Genomic DNA, 21705 nt, shown 5'->3' on the forward strand with positions numbered 1-21705 from the left:
CAGTATCAGTAAGTATGCATACTTATGAGCTACTGGTCCACAGGCCATTTGCCTGGTGTGCCAGATGGCCGGTAAGGGCCTGGTTACAAAGTCACGGGTAACATCACGTGCACATGCAATTAACAAAATGCAAAGTGAGTGGACAGAAAAATATTTGGTGTGAATTACCATTGCATTCAATACAGCGTCAATTCTTATAGGTAGACTTACACACGTTTTTTGGAGGATAGTTCTTCTCGGTGACTTTGATTGTATGTTTGGGGTCTTTGTTCAGCTGCAGAATAAATTTGGGGCCAATCAGATGCCTCCCTGATGGTATTGCATGATGGATAGGTGTCTGCCTGTACTTATCAGGATTGAGGATACCATTAATTCTGACGAAACCCCCAACTCTGTTTGCTGGAATGCAGCCCCAAACTTGCAAGACACTTTACTGTTGCCTGCAAACACTTGTACCGCTCTACAGCCCTCCACCAAACAAACTGCCTTGTGCTGCAGCCGAATATTTCAAATTAGTTGAGTTGCTTGGCCTTGCTCCACATCAGAGATATGGCTTTTGGACACAATGATGGACAGTAGATGGGTGTAGCAGGGTACCGCTGTTTCCTGCCAATGCTAAGTTTCAATGGCCGATCTCTGTGTTTCTGGTCCTCAACATTGCCCCCTCTTTCTGGACAGAACACCTGGAAACCCCCTGTCTGCCTTGAAATTTCTTGGAGGGACTTTGCTGATGCAGTATAACTACCTTGTGTTTTGTTGCTGCGTTCAGTCTTGCCATGGTGTATGATTTTTGGCATTAAAGCTTGTCAGTAAGTTTGGCTGTTCCTCACCCAGCTTCTCTCCAACTATACGCCTACGAAATCCCTGACTTTCTGCAAGTGTACCGAGAAGAATTGATGCTGTTTTGAAGGCAAAGGGAGGTCACGCCAAATATTAATTTGATTTTTCTTCTGCACACACACTTATTTGAAGACCTTAAATACAATGAAGTTTAAAGTGTAAAACAGTGATGTTTATGTTGTATATTGTTTGTATTTACAGGTCTGTGCATATTATATTTAGTTTCAGTGCTGCACCTTTATAGTGATGGCCGGATTCCATAGCTTGGAAGGGAAAATGCCGCGTTCATGTAGTTAAAGTCGCTCTGGGGGGGTTTCATATGGCTGTTTTAAATGGCAGCACAGCCAAAGCAAAGTGATTCATCCAGTCTAAGGAAAAGCTTCAGATGTTTTTCTTTTTCAGCTCTTTAGATGACTGGAGGAGTGACTGGTTCATTAAAAAGACCCCGAAAGGGATGGAACCTTTGAATGTTTTTGACATCCCTTTGCATGATGTCACTTTGCAGTATATTGGTCTATGAACTGTGAAAAGGGGCTAGAGGGCAGGAAAGATTTGGAGAGGCAGGGAAAATGTAACTTATGTTTAACTGCTTAGCACAGGTCTACTGAGCTCACTAAACACTATTTAGGAGCATTCATTAAGTTTTAGGACCTAAACAAGAAGCTCAGTATTTTCTACGCATTATTTTTTTTCCTCGTACTTGTTTTTCCTCTCAATATGCAGGCACACCAGAAGCCCTTCTCTATTTGGCTACGCAAAATATTGCCATTCAGGGGTCCTATCAGCAGATCATACTTTAGGTATTGTTGTAATTCCCATTGGGCTTACTGAATCCGGCAGATGCAAACTCCGAGTTCACCAAGTTCCTGGAAAAGCTCTCCTGGGTGGAATTGCGTTCCGGGTATTTCAAAGTGGGACCCAGTTTCAGCTTTGTTAGAAATTGTGCAGCAAATTCAGAGGCTGTGATATCCCACCAGTTTTCATGACTCATTAGCTCTCCAGACAAGATGCGATGTACCCAGTATCATTTTATTGAACGCACAAGATCATGATTGTCTTTCGGCAATTTAAAACCGAAAACAGGTTATCTTGGGATTTAGTTAAAATCCATTGCATCCCAGTGGGAAGCAAACGAGTGTCATCCTGATTTTAGCTATGCCCTCTTCCCATTTGGATCATGACCTACACATGCCTTGCATAAGTCTTTCTGACAATGCCTATCCATTATATTGCTTCATTTTTATTTTCAGGATGTGTCAGTCAGGGGCCCCTAGGTTGTAAATCCAGCCCTGCTTATCCCGTCCTGAGAACCCCCAGGAACTTGTGCAGCCCTCCTCAATCTGTTACATTAACGCTGTCAGAAACCAAGTTGAAGACGTAATGTTTGTCATATGAAGAATGTAAATGTGAAGCTGCAGCCATCGCATCTCCGTAACGAGCCTGTGAAGGATTGTAAGGAACAGCTGGTCAGGGGATTTAAAAGTTATTGCCTCCTATGAATAAAAGAGATAAAGCTGAAACAGATGCAAGTGATTTAATGAAAAAAAAAACACTACCAAAGATTTTTACCACTGAGGTTCTGAAACTGCTTAATTGAAGCATTGTCTCTTCTCTACCAATTTTAATCTCAATGTCAGAAACGGATCTGCTGCTTGGAGTTTCATTAATTCCCAAATTGGTTTTGTGAAGATAAATTGCCACCAAACGGTATTTATAGTGATTATCGCATTAATCCACACCATACAGCTTTTTAGGGTTGTCTCAGACAATAAAAATAGACAATAAGAGTTATATGTTGGTTTTGAGCTGCAGGTGGGGCCGATACACTAAGGTGAGAAGTTGAAACCGTTGAAAACTTTGTTGGATGTTCTCTCACCCTAGTTTCTCACCTCTGTGGTATGTACGGACTACCTCATTTTAGCTTAAAATTAATTTATATCTGTTACCTTCTCAGATATCCTAAATTATGCTGCTTGATATGATTTTTTTTTAACCAATTAATATATTCCACCACAGTGGTCGGAGGGGAGTTGAGGACACGTGTGTGAACTAGGAATAAGGTAGAGCCAAATGATTTTTAACAAGGTTTTAAAAAAAAAAAATGTAAAATTTCTAAATCGGCTTCTAAAGCTGTGTTTAATGAGACATAAAACACAAATCCTATAATTAGGTTTACATCACCGGACCTGTCAAGCCAGCCCCCATTTAGTTCTGGCAGAACCCAGTTGCTAGAACTTAGAAAACGACATTTGTCTTATAAGGGTGCATACTTTGTCTGGAACGTGATAGTTATACAGAGTTCTTATTTGCATTAGTATAATCTCGGCTTTTAAATTCAATTGTTGTGGGGGGGGGGTTCAGGGAAGCTGCAGCTCAGTTCAAGTACAAATTCTAGAGTAATGTATTTTGTAGCTGCATGTATTGGGAAAATAATCATCCGTTCCAGTAACATGACGATAGAACTCCAGGATGGATTAATAATGTTTCAATAATAATACTGATGTTTGGAATACCATATAAACCCACTAGTTTCTGCCCAACCCATAGCCAAGCATAGCTAGAGTGCACCTGAATGGTCTGAATTTTCATAAATATTATATATTGCAGTTTAGCACACAAAATTAACCTGTATAATAGAGTTCAATGGATGTATATACATACTTTATATGTATACTATGGGAGTAGCTATGTTTCTCTTTTCTTGATCTGCATGATTCTTATAAAGTTATCTCTTTTCCACTTTGTAAGAGTTGGTAGAAGATAGAGGGCAGGAGATTAGATGATGCTAGTTATGCCACCATGAGACATGGATCTCATGTTCCCCAGAGCGTTGCCCTAGGCCTAACACTGATTAAAAAACAAAAAGCACAAGGTATACGTTGAACTAGTTTTAATAAATTATTATTCATTATTCTGCCTTTGTTAATGTATGTGCCTACAGTGTATTAAGGTGTCAGATCCCATATGGTTGCTAAAACGGGCTTTCAAACAGCATGGTATATGCAATACTCCAAAACAATTCAAATACAATTTATGTATTCTGCTGTAAGGAATTCAGCTGCTCTTTTTTTTTTTTACCAATCCACAGCTTTAATCATTCTTCATAAAATTCTGTTGTGTGAAAACATTTAAACAAAGTTTGAATTTGCGTTTCATTATTCATCGTTTTGTATTACAGCGCATCTTTCATTCATATAGAGGAGCATCGATCCTTCATTCATTATGTATACAGGATGACTGCGTTAAGGATGTTTTGGTGAACTGGCACGTAAATGTGATAATATCTTTTAAACAGTATCCCATCTGCATGATCTGAACAACGTAAAAGCCTTAGAAAAAAAATAGTAATATAGTGAAAGCGCTTGGTGTATTAAGTTAAAGCAAGTCTGATTTTATGAAGTCTGGATATAAAGAGCTGTGATCCTATGTAATGACCTGATTGTAATCAATATTAGGTAGAAAATACTGGCAATTTAAGAGGATGAAAGTGTTTTTAATATTTTACGAGAAAAACTCTACGGCGGTATAGGAATACATCTTGTATACTCCCAACCCTTGGATTTAAAAATAAATATAAAAATATTTTTTTAAATAAAATATTGGAAAGTTCATATAAACTGGGGGCAGCCATTGATGTTCTAGGCATGTTATAAAAGCTGTTGAATATAAACTTTTTCTTATACTGTATTGGTTACATTTTTCTAGTTATTACTAGGCGTTCAAAGAGCTGGCAGAATAGTTTGCAGAAGAGTTATGTCTTTTAACTCCCTAAATTTATTATGCATTACAAAGGTCTTTTTCTGGGGTATTTCACGGTAAGAAGAGTTGAGCTGGCCCTGCCTAGTTCATAGTTCAGTCAGTGAGGTGACTTCTTACTGGGTTGAATATGCATTATACAGGACCATGCTGGCAACTCTTCCAGCTGAAGCTCACTGGGCTTGGCCCTTCATGATGTAAAGCAAAGTCAGGGAGATAAAGCGCTTCTGGAAACTCACTCACCCACTTTAGTGAATAAACCTCAGTTGTCTACCTGCGTAGGAGAACTTGCCGCAGTGACTACTGCTAAGTACTGATGTGCCGTGTGACAGAACATTCTAGTTCGTTGAAACAAGTATATGGACTTCCTTGTGTTTCCAGATAAAGATGTTTTTAGTGATAGCAGGCATTTTACAGACTTATTTAAAGAAGGCAATAGACATGAGCCTCTGATGATCCCTTTACAAGTCATGTGTTGAGAGACACACATCAGAACAGTATTTATAGGATATCAAATATTGCTGCAGCTCTCACCGGTCTAAGGAGCGAAGGTGGTGAGTAGTCTTTTCCAGCAAGAGCAGCATTCTGACCAAATGCTAGATGACGCCTTACTTTGCTGATGTGACCTGTACGTCTGTAGAATAATCCTCAGTTAGCAGCCGGTCACAATAGGAAAGGAAGGTGTTCTTAGGCACTACCCATTATGCCCAATATAAAGACCAGCATGGGCAGGAGAACTATACTGGATGCTTGGAGCCGTAGGTTAAGCCCTTATCCACAGCCTTTCTGCACATAACTTGTATGAAACTCCAATCAGCAAAGGGGTGCTTGGTTAAGTGTTATAAGCAATAGAAAAAAACCAAATAACAATGTGCAATCTTTATTAAATCTACATCTTAATTCATTGTTATACACGCCAAATATAGAGGGGAAAAAGGGAAAATAATTATAGCAGCGCTTAGTCATAGACATCTTACGGCTGGGACAAATGTATCATTAAGTGCCGAACTGGTTTTAATACATTTGGGTTAAATGAGCCATCACCTGTAGTAAATGTAGTGCAGTAGCCATGGAAACAATCAGAATCCCACTACTGATAGGTTGCCCCTCCTTTGGAAATTTGCATCCCGATTCCTGTTTAGAATAATGACTTTAAAACCTCAGGTTTCTCGGCATATTAGCAAAAAGGCTAATGAGGAATCTGAAAATAGGCCCCCCTTAGGAAATTTGCTCTCCATTCTTTGACCCGGGACAGATTAAATATTCAGAACAAGCCAGCTTTGTTTCAGTGAGATTGAAACCACGTCAAATTGGCAATTACCAATCCCAGCAGACGGCAATGTGCCGACTACATGAAAAAAAAATGATCTTCCTACAAGGATGGAAAGAGCTACACAAAGCTAATTGCAGTAGCTTGCTTCAAATTACTTGCTTCCAACAAATAAGCTCCACGTTGTAATAAAATACTCACATGGGTTTTATCAGTCAAAAACTAGACTGCGTTTCGGCTTTACTTTAGATCAGCTTTCGATGCTATTTTTCTCATTAGCAATTAAGCTCCTAAAAGAGCAGTTATGCTGGAGAACGTGGCTGCTATCAACAGGCTTATTAACCCATGTACCCAAGACATTAACTGCACATAGCCTTGCAATTCACTGATATTTCAGCAAAAAAACACTTTGGGTAGCCATGTAAGTTTAAAGGGAACGTAAAGAAATGTTTTAAAAAATACAGCACTTCTCTTTTTAAAACAGTTCTAGTTTTTGTATAATGTTCGTTACGAGTCTTTATCGTACTGATCATATATGGGAAATATTAGAATGGCTCATTGTTAATCACCTAGTCAGGCACTGTGACTAATGGAAGTCCATGGAGGGAGACTTCATTAGCGCTGCCATAAAGAATCAGCTCAGTGATGGCAGCCTTTAGGTCTGCAGAACAAAAGGCGATAAAAAACAGTTTTAGGCTAGATTTCCACTTGGTTTTTTTTTTGCTAAAAACGCCTATAAAAACGCCAATAGCGCCACCTGGGTTTTTTTTTGTGAAAAACGGCTGCAGCCAGATGTTAGCTGTTCTTCAATAGGAAATCGCAAAATGCCATTTCCACTTGGTGTTTTTCTGTCTGGCGTTTTTTCAGTCCTCTTTGGCGTTTTTCTGCTTTTTTGGGCTCTGGCAGTTTTTCAAAATCGCAGCATGTTGACACTCGCAGCATGTTGAAATCTTGGCGTTTTTCTCCAATAGAAGTCTATGGGAGAGAAAAAACGCCATGAAAAAGCCATGTGGGTTTATTGCCTTGGCGTTTTTTATGGCGTTTTTTCCACAGTTACAATGCAGAGGATGGACCCAGTATCTGTGTGTCCTACGAGAAATAGGCTGGAAACAAACAGTTTCACACAAAACAAAGTCCTGGACTGGTTCATATTGAATTTTACACCATTTGGAACAAACATGCCATTACAAACAAACATACGCGACCGGATCCTGCGTGCCAAAAGCAACAGCAAACAATTTGCACCATCATTTGGGGCCAATCTTCCCAGAGGAGCAGACATTCGAAATAAAGCATGCCTTACAAACCACAGAAAAGAGACAAAAGGGTCTACCAAGTAAATGACAGCAGGAGAGGGCAGATACTTGCCATTTATCCTAATCCCTTTTAGCTGGGTGAAACTTCTAACTTGTAAAGGCTGGAAAAACTGCCTAAGGTCAAAAAAAGCAATTTCCACAGAAAGGCTAAAACGCCAGAAAAAACTCCAGAAAAAACGCCAAAACGCAGGTAAATGCAGTGGCAGTTTTCTTGGCAGTTTTCCTGGCGTTTTTCATAAAGAAAAAAACGCCGGACAAAAACCCAAGTGGAAACCTAGCCTTACTGTTACTGCTAGACTAAATTAATGTCTGTAGCATTGTATTTTATGCCCAAATTGAATTTATTTCCCAATGGGACTTGCTCTTTGTTACATTCCATAAAACTGGTTTAACCTATACTTATTAGATGCGGATTGAACATTTCCAAGAGGACCAGTTGTCGTTCTAAAATGAACATTACAGGAAATCCACAAAAACTGGAGAACTAGCTGTTTTGCTTTCCCTGATGTGCAATATTTTAAAAAAAAAATCGGAATTTTATACCTCTGTTTGAAAATGACAACAAATCAGTGGTTTCTTCATTCTTTTCACACAAAGAGTTAATAGGATTTTTTTTTTAACAGTATAGGAAAAATAATCCTGTTTTTGCTCTGCATGTAATATTACGGGCGAGTTCACCTCTACTAAAATCTAATTTTAAAACTATATTCTACAATATAGAACAGTACTGAAAAGGGAGTCTAGTATAATGAAATCTATGCTTTCTAGTATCTAAATGGTTAATACTGCAGGAATCACGATATGAGACCCATATAAGCAAATAAAAAAAAAAAAAAGCGAAGTGATTATGGTTTGTGTAAAATAAAAATGTATGGTGCGATACAGGTGGAAAATAAAGCTGGCGTTCTATACCGGTCCTTAACCTGACAGCACAGCCTAGTGATAAAGTTGAGAATTGCCACAAATGCATTTAGTAATTGGAAGCGATTCTGAATATTTATGGAAATGAATATTTGTTTGGCTGTTTTTCTTCAGCTGGTTATAGATATATATGCAGTATATCATTATCGCAGCCATTTATTCTGCCTCCTGGAGTTTTTGTTCCACGCTGCAGCAAAATAATTGGTTTACTTGCTTGTGTGCTGCAGCATTTTACACAGTTACAGCTACAGTTCTTATTGTAAAAAAAACAAGCAATTTGCAGTGTTTTGGAAAGAAGATGTTATGGCATTGTTAAGATTCTCGAATGTTCTTAAGGTGCTTCTCTCTCTGTGTGAAGGCATCTTACAGGTCTACACTGTTGATAAGGTCTGAGGATTGACAAACTCATTTGTGGTCCAGGATCTTTGTTCTTTAAACTAAACTCATTGGGGCATTCATCCTAAAGAATGTATCCTAAAGAGCTTTAACCCAGAGAGTACAAATTGTATGAGCTACACGGTAGAAATGTTCAAGAAAAAAAACTGATTTAGCAGAAGATAAACTTGTACCAACTTGACAAGAAGATCACCAGTGTTTGGTGCAAGTCTTTTAATATAGCGTGTCTTGCCGCTTTATTCCTTAGCCCGTTATACCTATAATTTTCCTTTTCTAGATGAAAATAGTGCTTGTGACCTATGGCCTTTCTGAGTTTGACTTACCTGTGTAGGTATAAGAAGTAAATGGACTACTTAGCTCTTTAGCTTTGATCTTCTAAAGATGGTCTTCCTAGGTCAACATACAAACCCATACATTTACCCCTTTGACTTTGCCTAATGCCAACACATGCATGAAACAAACACTAATATACACAATACAACTGAGAACTGTATCTTTTATTGTTTCTCATTGAAGACCCCAACATGCCTCATCTCCTAGCGACTGCCTTGTTCAATGCTACGCCATTTAAGTTGGGTTTTTTTTTTGTCGCTTGGTGTTTCAAGAGGAAATCCTTGAATAATGTTTGCATTTGCATCTTGTAAGTGGCATCTAGTAACATGTTCTGGATGTTGCTATAAGAGTTTCCAGGAATAGGTGGTTAATGAGCTTTCTCCACATGGATTATTAGCAGTTTTCACTAAAGACGCAGAGTTTGCTGAGCAGAGCACATTCTGGTTAACCTGAGCACAACCTCTATCTCTGCAATGTCTCCTAAAGAGCTTTAACACAGAGTACCAATATTTTTATGCTTGTTCTCATCCGTCCTTTGTTGATCAGCCTGTGAAACTCTTGTTATCCTTCTACAATTTACATGTTTGATGACCTCTGTGTGGAAAGGTCCATAATGGTGCCAATAGCTAGACAGTGGTGTCCTTCAGCTGTTTAAACAGAGTTCCCCAAAAGGAAGGAGTCTTCAACATGAAGTATAATCAATAAAGACAATTAACATATGTATGGTTAGCACGGTCTGTTTGATTAACAGAGGCATCTATTCCATGGAGTGAAAAACTCTATAAATCTATAGCTCTCCGACCCCCATTCATTTGCAGATTTGTGCATCACTGGTACCAAGGCATGGGTGCGTTACATCCAACAGAGGTGTAAGATGGTAAATGTTGGATAACAGGAGAAGGCTGGTTTTAAAGCTTAGTGTTTAACCCTTCACACACACAATGCAGCATTTACAGAGAGGAATGCTAACCCTTTAGCATTCAGTGGGTAACAACATTTTGGGATAAAAACTCGTAGCCGTTTATTTTCGCTGTTGGATCATATAATGAGTCAGTTGATAATTTTAATTATTTTAATGATTCACTGAAACCCAAATACATCTTTATATAAAATAATGATTCACCTATTTTGTGCGAATACTTAAAAGTTAGTACCTTTCATGTCTTGATTTAATCAGCTAAAATGAATTCACTCTGCTCTCATACATTCCAAAACATATAAAATAAAATATGAAACTATTCATGTCCTGACAAAGTACCCATTTGCAAGTCATTGCCATTGCGGGAAAACTGTTGTAGAAAAGCTTCCACAGGGCTTTAGTCTCGTTTTTAGAATGTGTAGACTTCTTTATAAAGGTAGTTTTCATTTTTTTTGCATTCTGTATAGTGAATTGTTTGGAGTCCTATTATAGTAGTATGTTTGAGCCGGTCATCTCTAAAAGTTCTTTATTATTTTCTTTCTAGAGCAAGACAGAAGAGGAAGTAGAATCCGGGGAATCACCCAGCCCTAACAAACGGCACAGTCGTTCATTAATGGGAAGCTTCTCCAAGCGAAAGGTATATCCAACCGATGGTGGCTAAATACTTTGTCTAGTGGTTATTTAGCACTTATGAGCAAAAAGACAACCTGATGGGTTGTCCCAATTTCACAAGCAGTGTTTTCTGCCCATGCGCCCTTACACCTAGAGATTGGAGGTAAAACCCTTGGGATTTGAGGTCATGGTCTGAATGTTCCCAGCGTTTCTTATTACTGGATCCTTTGCCAATTCTTCATCTGGACTGGCTTGATCCGGTTATGAAAGTTTTCCGTTAGCGTATAACAGTTAAAATACTTTCGGTCTCTTTTTAATGTGCTTGGTGTGACATTTGGGATTTTAGTAGTGTGGTATTTAAAAAGCTATATTGTTGATAAATTTTAGCATCTGCAGTTTAACTGTTTTTTTTCATGCCCGGAAAGCTTCCAGATGAAGCTTGTTGAATTGTTTTATCCCTTAATAATTTATATCAATAGTAAACGCAAGCTTCTGATGCAGATTGTCATGTGCAGAGCCATTATACTGTTTCACGCATTAAAGATACTTTATTATTTTATCAAATGCCATTTATGAGAGGTTGCCATTTTAAGATAAAGTAAGCAATCGCAAATCCCTGCCAGAAGGTGTACAATGTAGTTTGTAGAAATGATCAAATCAGGGAAAAAATGAAAATCCCACCCCAAAAAAACTCCCTTTCACTACTTAATACAATAAGGTATTGTGATATAGCATTGAACACAAAAGAGCTTTGGTCCTGAAGACATTTCTGTTTAGTATTGTTAAACTTGATGCATTCTATACACAACTGTTCAGTAGTAATGTAAGACTTTGCTGTATTTATCACATTGCCTGAAAACAGAACTAAATATAAGTTTTAAATACCTTTTTATACGAAGTAAAAAAAAAATTCTTATAACTTTCTTTAGAAAAAAGGTGCAAGAATGAAAAAGAGTTCCAGCTTAGAAGAGGCAGAAGATAGCCTTGATCATCAAGGAAGCTTAGCCAGAGCATCTGTACATTACAGCAGGTACGATATGTTTTCAACATGGGCCCTTCATGAACTGTTAAGACTTTGGCTGGCTCAGTTTTAGAGATTAGTTCTGCTCTGTGTATGATTGATACATTTTTGATCTTGGTGTAGTTCAAATTAAAGGGAAGTTCATTGGGTTTATTAACCAAAAAGGAAGTTTACAGGAAGGTTACAGTTTGATCTCCCTCGCCAGGGGCGGCCTTAGGGGTTGTGCCCCTGCATACAGCACAACGCCCCAGGGGGCGCCTCTACTAGAGTGACCACTGGGGGGATCAAAAGATCTCCCCCCACCAGCCCATTCTCTGCAAAGCCAGGCAGCCAGCCAGACACTGGTGTCTGCCACCCTGCCAGCTCTCTTTAGACCAAAATAAGTGGAGGGATAGGTATCAAGGGGACAGAGATTTGTGTGTTTGTGTTTTAAAATTGCTTGTATGTCGAGGCATATATGTGTTTGGGCGCAGTCTGGGTGCTGGAGCAAGTCCTTTGTGTGTAATCTGGGTGCGGGGTGTGCAACCTGTGATCTATGCCTGCAATTGGTTTACATGCATTATTTGTTTGATCTACACCTTCAATGATGTGTTTGCATTTGTTTTTTTAATGGATCAATATTTGTTTGTATTTATCAGAATAAACAGGCAGAAGAAGACCATGAAGCTTTCAAGAGCTCTGTCTGACTTGGTGAAATATACAAAATCTGTTGGCATCCATGACGTGGACACGGAAAGTAAGTAGATGTGATGTTAATCCTAAATTGTATTTCTTCTGTTCCAAATACTGGGCTCTCTGCACCTGCATAGCATTTTACGATTAGCCTGTAAAATTGCAGAAGTTTGTACTGGTTTGTAATGTTTTGGTGTTTTTCATTAAAAGGAGAGCTACAGTGACTTTGTATGAAGATCAAATACTAAAATGCTTTCTTTCATTATGTGCTGCATTATTTTGTCCCGATGCTAAAATCAGTTTAAACCATAACAAACCATAATTTGGCTTTAAAAGTGTTTTTGAAAGATTGATGTCAAAGGAGAATAAGTTGTGTCTCGAGTTAGATAGCATTCTACATGTTGTAAATTTCCAGTATTTGTCCAAAAACAGCGTCATGAAGTTTGGGTGTATTAAGAAAATGAGATTTCACTGCTGAATTGAACATTTTTGGACATGTATTTAAAGCCATAACTAAATATATTTGCTTGATCATTCCAGTCTCTTCAAGCTGGCAAGTGTCTTCATTTAGTGAGACAAAAGCTCATCAGATCCTTCAACAGAAGCCAGCTCAATTTGTGCGATTCAACCAGTACCAATTGTCACGGATTTACCCATCGTCCTACAGAGTTGACTCCAGCAACTATAACCCCCAACCTTTTTGGAACAGTGGCTGTCAGTTAGGTATGTAATCATCTTAATTTACTTATCCATACGTTGGTTCTGCAGCTTGCCTCCATGGTATATCCATAGTTCCAGGGTTATCGGTATCTATTAAATGGAATTTTAAAGATGGTAAGTTACTCTTGTAAGAGATATATGGAAAAAAGTATTTCCAAATCTAGGAATGCCCCAGTAAAGTGAAACCAAAATCAGAAGCCCCCCATCTGTGAGGGCTTCTGTCCCTTATGGTCTGTTTCCACCCTTTGTTTCTTCTGTATTTTCCCAGAGAGGTTCTGGTGAAGAAAGCAGGACCTGTATCTCTGATGAGAATGTGAATATATATGAGTGGGATGTAGATTTGGGTACCAATGATATTTTGGTGAACAGTACATAGTTTTTAGTACATTGTCAGTTTATAAATGTAGAAAACAGGGTCACATCAAGAAACCTGCTCCCATGAATATGTTAAGTTATGCGCTCAGCTGTTACACGCAGCTTTTTTCCTGATCTGAATAAAGTTGATGGCCTTATAAGATTGTACTTGTACGGAAAATCCAGCCTTCAATTTGTTGTGACAGTAGTAAGTTGCGGTGAGTGAATTTAAACATTCTAGGAAAGAAATAAGGCTACCCTGTACTTGAAACAAGGCCAGCGTCCATGTGAATGTTTGTGCAGATTGGTCCAAAGACTTGTATATCCTATGGAATACTATGTTTCAGTTTTAAATATTGTGTATAGACTCCCTCTCCATAAACAGCATTTTTGGCCATACAAAAAGTCCTAACCTCGAATAAACAAGACGTTCTTGATGGGCTGGTGTTATCTTAGATAAATGAATGGCTGGTCTGCGGATACTGGGTGGCTTGTAAGTGCTGTGAACTTAGCAAAGGAGATAATATTTGGAGTCTGACACTAAGTCCTTCTAAGCAGCATTTATTGCTCCTCTTTGGTGAAGGAATATTAGACTAGCCTAGTGAGCAATTTCTGTGTTTCTATAGAAACAGATGCGATAAAAGTTAACAGAATAAAAGCTTTGGAGACCAACAATCCTGTTTGAGAAATGTGTTTTATGGACCAGGGCATTTAAACTGACACACAATCTAACCACCACAATGTTTAACTCTCTCCCTCCCAGAGTCTGCTTTAACATAGAGCAAGTATTGTGTTTTTAAACACAATGGCCAATGCCCTACTGTCATCATTAATAAAATATTTTTTTTTCTATAAATTAGCTCAAATTTAAGTTGAGAAAATTGTATAGATAAGATATGTGCCCTCTCTTTCATAGTGCTTGTTTACTGTGCATCAACTTTACCGACTACCACTGGTTTCATGCCACTAAAATATTCTCTTCTAGTTACGAGGCATTTATGAATATTTTAAATACGTAGCTCATAGTAACATAGTAATTTAGGTTGAAAAAAGACATACGTCCATCCAGTTCATACCTTCTACCTATCATTCATGCTCTTAATCCAAAAGAAGATGGATAACGTCTTCACCCCCTAAGTCCGATTTCTCCTTGGATCAAGAAGCTCTAAAACATTAATTATTCCACTATTTATAGCCCTATATGTTTTGTTTTTCAAAAAAAAATATCCAGACCCTTTTTTATTGTCCTTACTGTAAGCAAATAATTTCCTGTGTTTTCTATGAAATCTTCATTCTTTCACTCTGAGGACAGCCTTTTGTTCTTTGTACATTTCTTTTAATGAACAGGTCACTGGAGAGCTCTTTATATTGGCCCCACACATAGTTATACAACATTATGATATCCCCTCTAAAATGCATTTTTTTCAGCCTACATAAATAAACATATTTAGTCTGTCTTCATCACTAAAATCTTCCAATCCAATGTACGGTATCATTATTTGCACTACATATTCAAGGTGAGGTTTTACCATTGAATTGTAAAGAGGCAAAATGATATCCTCCTCCTGTGAATCAATACTCTACTTTATACATGTCAATATCTTATTGGCCTTTACAGCTGCTGACTGGCATTGTGCACGGTTGCTAAGTTCTAGGTTTGGATGGTGGGGGATATTTGCTCTAAAAAGGTCTGTCTCCCGTGTTATACACAGACAGCTACCAAATGGCATTGTTTCAAAGTAACAAACAAATGACCGATGTTCTTGTAAGAACAAAATGGGATGCTCAGGGTGTAACTGCTTTAAATGCAATCACAGTGTACAGAATATTTAGCTTAAATTTTTTTTCTGCTTTCTTTATCAGTTGCTTTAAATTACCAGTCTGAAGGAAGAATGTTGCAGCTGAACCGAGCCAAGTTTAGCTGCAATGGAAGCTGTGGATATGTTCTGAAGCCGAAATGCATGTGTCAAGGTGAAGACATGTCTCCTGCACCGCCAGAGTTCCATGACATTAAATGGTGTCTCTTGTGTGCAAAGGTTTTCAGATGTGTTGAGATGGTTACACGTGAACTACTGTGCTTGTCATCCGAGTAATCGCATTCTTTTGATTTTTAGGTGCCTTTAATCCCAATTCCGAGGATCCATTACCAGGTCAGTTTAAGAAGCAACTTGTATTGCGAATAATCAGTGGACAGCAGCTTCCGAAACCAAAAGACTCCATGCTGGGTGACCGTGGAGAGGTAAGATGATCATTCGGGTAGTAATTTAACAGAAAATGGTTTTAACTATGATTCCCCACACTACCTCTATGTTAAACTTGTGCATTCGGAGTTGTACAAATTTTGATTTTAGCAAATTTTGTTAAATTTGTTAATTCGTACAACTGTCAGACAATGAGGAGGCACCACAAAGGAAAATGTATGAGAAAGCTTATCTCTTGCTATCTTCTCGAACAACTGGTTCATTGTCTCTGCTTTCCCATCTTCTCTTCCTTCTCCGCTCTTCCTGCTAACTTAATTCTCTTCTCTTCCTCATGCACTACTCCGTCTCCCATTCTGCTTCTCCGTCTCTCTTTGCTTCTCTGTCTGAATTTTTCTTTCCTCTTCAGAATACTTCCGAAACAGGGGGAAGAGGTTTGTGGAAGTACTCTGAAGAGGAGAGAAAGATGCAGATGGAGCAGCAGAGAAGGAGAAGCAGAATCAGTGATGGGGGAGCAGAGAGACAAGGAAGCAGTTGAACTGCATTAGTCTTTTGTATTTTAATAAGAATTTAATAAGAGGAATTCTGGTAACCCTGGTACACACAAGTATATTGGTTGCCAGCTACCGGAACACTCATCAATTCTATGAGCCACAGGCCAGTCGAATTGTGGGCATCTGGTTTTAAAGGGCTGATTTGGCAACACGCAGTTATTATATTTGTGTTTCTTCTGTTGCCCAAGGAGGTTTATTCTGGTACGCTGATCACTAATTTAGTACACAAAAAAGGCATTTAACACATCTCCTTTACCAACCTCTACTATACTTTGTAACTAGCACAGTGTGTGTCTAACTCCCATTATAAAATATCTAAGAGAAAAACAACACTGGGGATCAATGCCATAGTGCATCACTTATCATTTTTATAGATTTTGTTTAAAAGACACTGTACTTGGTAAAACGCGCTCACAAGGGAAGCTACAAGATGTTGGCAAATATTCCATCTTATGATTGAATGGCCTGTTCTCTCTCCAGGTAGTCGGCTTCAGCTGTCATGCTACAGAAAGGCTGATGTTTGGTTTATTAATAATATGTTAGATGTGTACCATTTACCACTGGGAAATATGTATTCTACTCAGACATGATAGAAATGTATCCCCTTTTTCATATGTCACTGTCTGTGTTAGTGTATTCCCAATTTATGTGTATTACATCGCTGACCACGAAGCAGCAAACGCATTTTACAAATATGCCTTGATATTGCCATCTAAAAGTAATTAAATGGGCAAAATAACAGGAGAGAGAATAGATGTATTTAAATATAGAACATTAATACTAGTGTTTGGGTCTTGTGTGCAGGGCCTTCTATTCTGGTTATGAATAGACTAATTCTATACATATGTAGGCAGCCATCATCTTCCACTTAGACCTTAGCATTCCACCTTCTACCAGATTATTAAAGGTTTTAGAACGCACAGGCCGGTAAACCCAATAAAACTCATGTATGCTACTCTACAGAAATGTTTTTATTAGACCCAGGCTTTCTATTGTGTACAGCAGTATAAATACTACAGATTGTAATGTTTTATTTCGCAACTAAACTGTTACCTTGAAATGGGGAATTTGTTTCTTTTTACACAATTATTTCAGTTTTTTGCATCTTTTAAACTGAAATTCTGTACTGTAGATCATTGATCCCTTTGTGGAAGTCGAGCTGATTGGTCTGCCAGTGGACTGCTTCAAAGAACAAACCCGGGTTGTTGATGATAATGGTAAGCAGCCATTCGACATGTTAAAGGAACGATCCAATGCCATTTATGTGTAAAATCTGTTACATTTTACTGCATGCACGCTGGTGCAGACATTCTTTAGTCATTGGAGTTTGAGACTTCCACATGACTGTGGCTACCGAAACCAGGAAGTCAATGTTGGAATGCTTCCTAGAAATAGATCTTGATTTCACCTAGAGGTCCCGGAAATCAAGACCGTTTACCGGGCATTTGAGTCGATGTGTTCCCTGGGTGCTCCACCGGGGGGCAGTGTTTGGCCGTACTCGCTCCCAGCTCAGGTTACTCCCACTACCTGCCCCTGTTGAGGCTAATTGGAGGCAATCCGGCCCTTGTTCACACCTATTAGACAAGGAACACTCCGGTGAGGGCCGTAGAGAGGTTCCCAAGTATGAAGACCTCCGTCCTCTTGAAGCAATGGCATGATCGTAAAAATGTAATGAATGCAAGAGTGATTCTGGTACAAAGCGTGACTCCGATCCTTAACAAACCAAGCTAAGTAACCTTCTCCCCAATATAGTATTATTGTGGCTTTGTGGTGTTTAAATTACTCAGTGAGACTTTTATGTGAACGGCACAATAACCAAACACAGGAGTGGGAGGGATAAAGGTCCTCTACATACCTATGTAGTTACTTACAATATTAACATCTGCGCTGTACTTGATCCATTTAATGTTATATTAATGGACAAGATTTGCTTTTCTTTTAAAAATTAAGGATGTTTCTATGTGACCCCAAACTTTTGGATGGTGTGTGTATATGTATATATGTGTGTGTGTGTATATATATGTATGTGTGTGTATATGTATGTGTGTGTATGTATATATATATGTGTGTGTGTGTATATATATATATATATATATATATATATATATATATATATATACACACAATGTTAAAGTGGGTGATATTTAAGATATACTGTTTAGTGTGTGGGAGGAAATATTCTGCGTTATTATAGATTGCTTGGGGCAAAATCAATTAGAAACATGTCAAATTGATGTTTCATGTCAGTGTCGAAGACATTCTGTCCCCATACGCTTTCCCGAAGGCGTCAAATAATGCGGTGTATGCAATTTTTAATTATCTTCTGTTGCCAGGTTTTAACCCCATGTGGGAAGAAACTCTTGTGTTTACAGTTCACATGCCGGAGATCACCCTGGTCCGTTTCCTTGTCTGGGATCACGATCCAATCGGCCGGGACTTTATCGGCCAGAGGACAATATCATTTAGTAGTATGATGCCAGGTAAAAGGGGGGTTTTCTGAAACGGGGGTGGTTTTACACCTTGTGATACTTACAATATGCTTATAACTGTAATAGTTAAGGAACAAATAGTGGGGAAAAAACATCCTATACCAATATTAATTCACTTAACCTCATTAATAAACTGATTTAAAATCATAATATTTTGCCATATGCTAGGAGGGTTGCAAAAAATCTGATATCAGTGTTAAATATCCCAGACAATGACGTTCTTTTGCAATTATTTGGTGCTGTGATAGTTGTGATAGTCGCGTACCTGGAATTCTGCTTCTGCTGCAATTTCTCCCGGCTCATTTATTTTTAAATTCTCTTTCCTTCCCTGGTTACATCCCCCCTTCGTTTCAGTTTTCACGCTATTTAACGTTGGAATGGTTTATGTTTACCTCTATTGGTTTGGTCATTTATAATATATGATAAATGCTGAAGATTAATACAATTTCCTCTCCATAGCAATGTTCAAATCACATTTATGGCATTCCATTGTTGTTTATTTTATTTCTCAACACTTTATTAAATTGCCTACAACAAATTAGAAAGCGGGCTTCTAAACTATAGGCAGAAATGACCTATTTTGTGTTACATTTATCTTTCCCGTACTGGTTTTCCTGCAGGCTACCGGCATGTGTACCTGGAAGGTATGGAAGAGGCATCCATCTTTGTTCACGTAGCAATTAATGACATCAGTGGTAAGGTGGGTGCATCTAATTTCCTATTATATGGACCATACAGAATAAGCTCATTGTGTATGGCTTACAAAGTATTTAAACCTTTTTTTCCATAATGCTTTTGCAATTAAAGATTACGGTAATACCTTAAAAAAAATAATAATAAACTGGCATAGAGCTGTTTCCTAACAACTGTATTGGCTACTACTCCAGCTATGGTCTAATCTGGACCATTTTTTGGTTGCTATGGTAATAAGACTATTTTTCAAACCTTCTGTCAGAAACACACTTTATACACAAACCCCATAGTCTTGTTGCGCTTACTTGTGGATACACAGCAATACAGAACCTTAAATGCTGGACACATTTAATGTAAAGGTCCTAAGATTCATAGTTTCCCTTTATTTATTTTGCATTAGTCTATAGTCGGTGACGTCTTGTGATATACCACGAGTATTACAAACAAAGTATTCCTGGGAACGTATAGAGTGCGTCTGTACAGCAGAAACAGAGCACTTTGTGAATGATGCATATTGTGTAATTTGATAAAAGACTTTGTGATGGGTGAACACTTTCTTGGACTGTCTCCCCAAAATTTAGAGTGACCACATGACTTAGATTAATGAGCATCAGGGTTAATTGTGTCTAATATAAAGGTCGCTTTCATAAGTTTCAGAATGAAGCACTTTGGATCCAGTGCTATTACAGCCGATCCCGAGGTGTGCAGTGTCTGTGTCCCTGGAAATCTCATTAACTTAGACTATTGCCCCAATAGACAGAAAAATGGCTTGCCGTTTGTGAATGGACTTCACATGCTGCTTAATGCTGCCCCCTAAGATAACCTAATAATAAAACAGCTGTTTTCTGCATGATAAAACTTCAGTCTATTGCTCATGTTATCAACTGTAACTCCTAACCTATTAATAATATAATACACATTTTTTTGCATTCTTTTAATGATAGGCACCAATTTATGAATGATTTGCTCCTGAACGAATAGTATCTGCTTTCCAACACTAGATGGCGTAGTAGGCAAGGAAATTCTGAGCTTCATTCAGCGACCTGCCTTATATCCAGATTTTTGTTGAAATCATATTTGTAGGGCAAAGATCCCAAAAAAATTATACATTTAGACAGTGCATCTCATAATTACAGACCCATTGTAGCACTTGATTATATCAAAGGATTTAATTTTAATGCAGGTCGTTGCCACAGCTGAAGCTCATTACAGCCAATGTGGTACAATCAATGGTGTGAGTACATTGTGTTGTACTTACATCATAAAACTATATGAATGTCTTTACCTGTTTGTTAGATGAATATATTTATTTTGTAGGTAATATTCAACAACTAATATTATGAAAAATGACAGGATTACATTTATGTGTTGGATGAAAGCGCTCATATACGATTGGATAAGAAGCCGTGCTTTTGAAAATGACTGTAAATGTGTGTGGCATATAATTTAGTGTAAAAGTAATGCCTTTTTAAACAAATTTTAATGCTACAGTCCTACAGACCTTGGACGTTGGTATCATTTGTCACAGACATCCTGGTCTTTGCCTCTCTTTACATTGTTTAGGATTTTGAATGCATGTGTAAACTACATAAATTTTAGTTGTACTAAAATTTGAATCACTTAATAGAGGTTATTTCCTATTGATTTTGATGTATTTCAGTACAACTGGTTTTAGTGGTTGGACCCTAGAATCTATCACCACTCTTTTTGTGATTCTAAGGCAAGCAGTTTCAATTGCTGTTAAAACCAATTAAGTGTTAGACAGGTGATTAAATTGAACCCTTATTTCTACTGACTAATGTTAGTGTACTAGGTTAGAACATAGTCTGGAGTCACAGACATATCAAGTTCTCTACCATGGTTAGCTGTTCTTTCCTTTAAGAGCTCTCCGGCTAAAAGCCAATACAAGTCTGGGAAGACCTTAGCTTGTATAGCCAACTAGAGATTAAATTGCTGTAACCCACCTAATAAAAACGATGACCACAGCAACATTACATTGATAAAATTAAGAGTTGGTGCTATCATCAGCCAAAGATAAGGCATATATATGACCTGTGTGTGTGTATATATGTATATATATATATGTATATATGTATGTGTATGTATGTATATATATATATATATATGTATGTATGTATGTGTGTATATATATATATATAATATATATATATATATATATATATATATATATAATTTAATTTGTGTATATAAATCTGACCTGGTTCTTGGTTATTAACGAAAGACCAGGACTGAAAAGACTGTCAGTCTCATCTTGCTTGTAGTCTATCTTCAGGTCATCTTTTAAATTTGTGTGTATCCAACCTTAATATAAACATTGTGCCCAAGGGTTCATTCATTTCTTATAGGACTCCTGCTAGAACAATAACTATAGGACTATAAGGAAGGTACCGTTCTTCAGCATGTTCATAGTCTAGTGCAGTGGATGGATTAGAAATGCTCGTACATTTTATTTGCCATTTTTGGTTTTATGTTACAGCATTGGGATTATGTAAGGCTAACATTATACAGCAATACAGCGTCAGACTGTAGAAAATGCTCTATTACTTAACCAGCCCTTAGATATGGGAGTCTTTTAATTAATGGAAAGAAGGAAGAATTTTAAGGGAAAAAGGCTTGTGGA

General features: G+C 37.9%; 1 protein-coding gene across 1 annotated transcript in view; it reads left to right on the plus strand.

The window, feature by feature from the left end:
- PLCH2 (phospholipase C eta 2) overlaps positions 1–21705 on the plus strand; it is a 239830-nt gene that overhangs the window by 204352 nt on the left and 13773 nt on the right. Inside the window, exons 14-22 of the mRNA XM_053452574.1 lie at positions 10296–10388; positions 11293–11393; positions 12023–12120; positions 12597–12779; positions 14994–15101; positions 15245–15369; positions 17015–17099; positions 18216–18362; positions 18992–19071. Coding sequence (XP_053308549.1) covers positions 10296–10388; positions 11293–11393; positions 12023–12120; positions 12597–12779; positions 14994–15101; positions 15245–15369; positions 17015–17099; positions 18216–18362; positions 18992–19071 — 1020 coding nt within the window. The remainder of the gene's footprint in view (positions 1–10295; positions 10389–11292; positions 11394–12022; positions 12121–12596; positions 12780–14993; positions 15102–15244; positions 15370–17014; positions 17100–18215; positions 18363–18991; positions 19072–21705) is intronic.

The sequence above is a fragment of the Spea bombifrons genome, chromosome 12 (genome assembly GCF_027358695.1).
Source record: "Spea bombifrons isolate aSpeBom1 chromosome 12, aSpeBom1.2.pri, whole genome shotgun sequence".
Classification (NCBI taxonomy): domain Eukaryota; kingdom Metazoa; phylum Chordata; class Amphibia; order Anura; family Pelobatidae; genus Spea; species Spea bombifrons.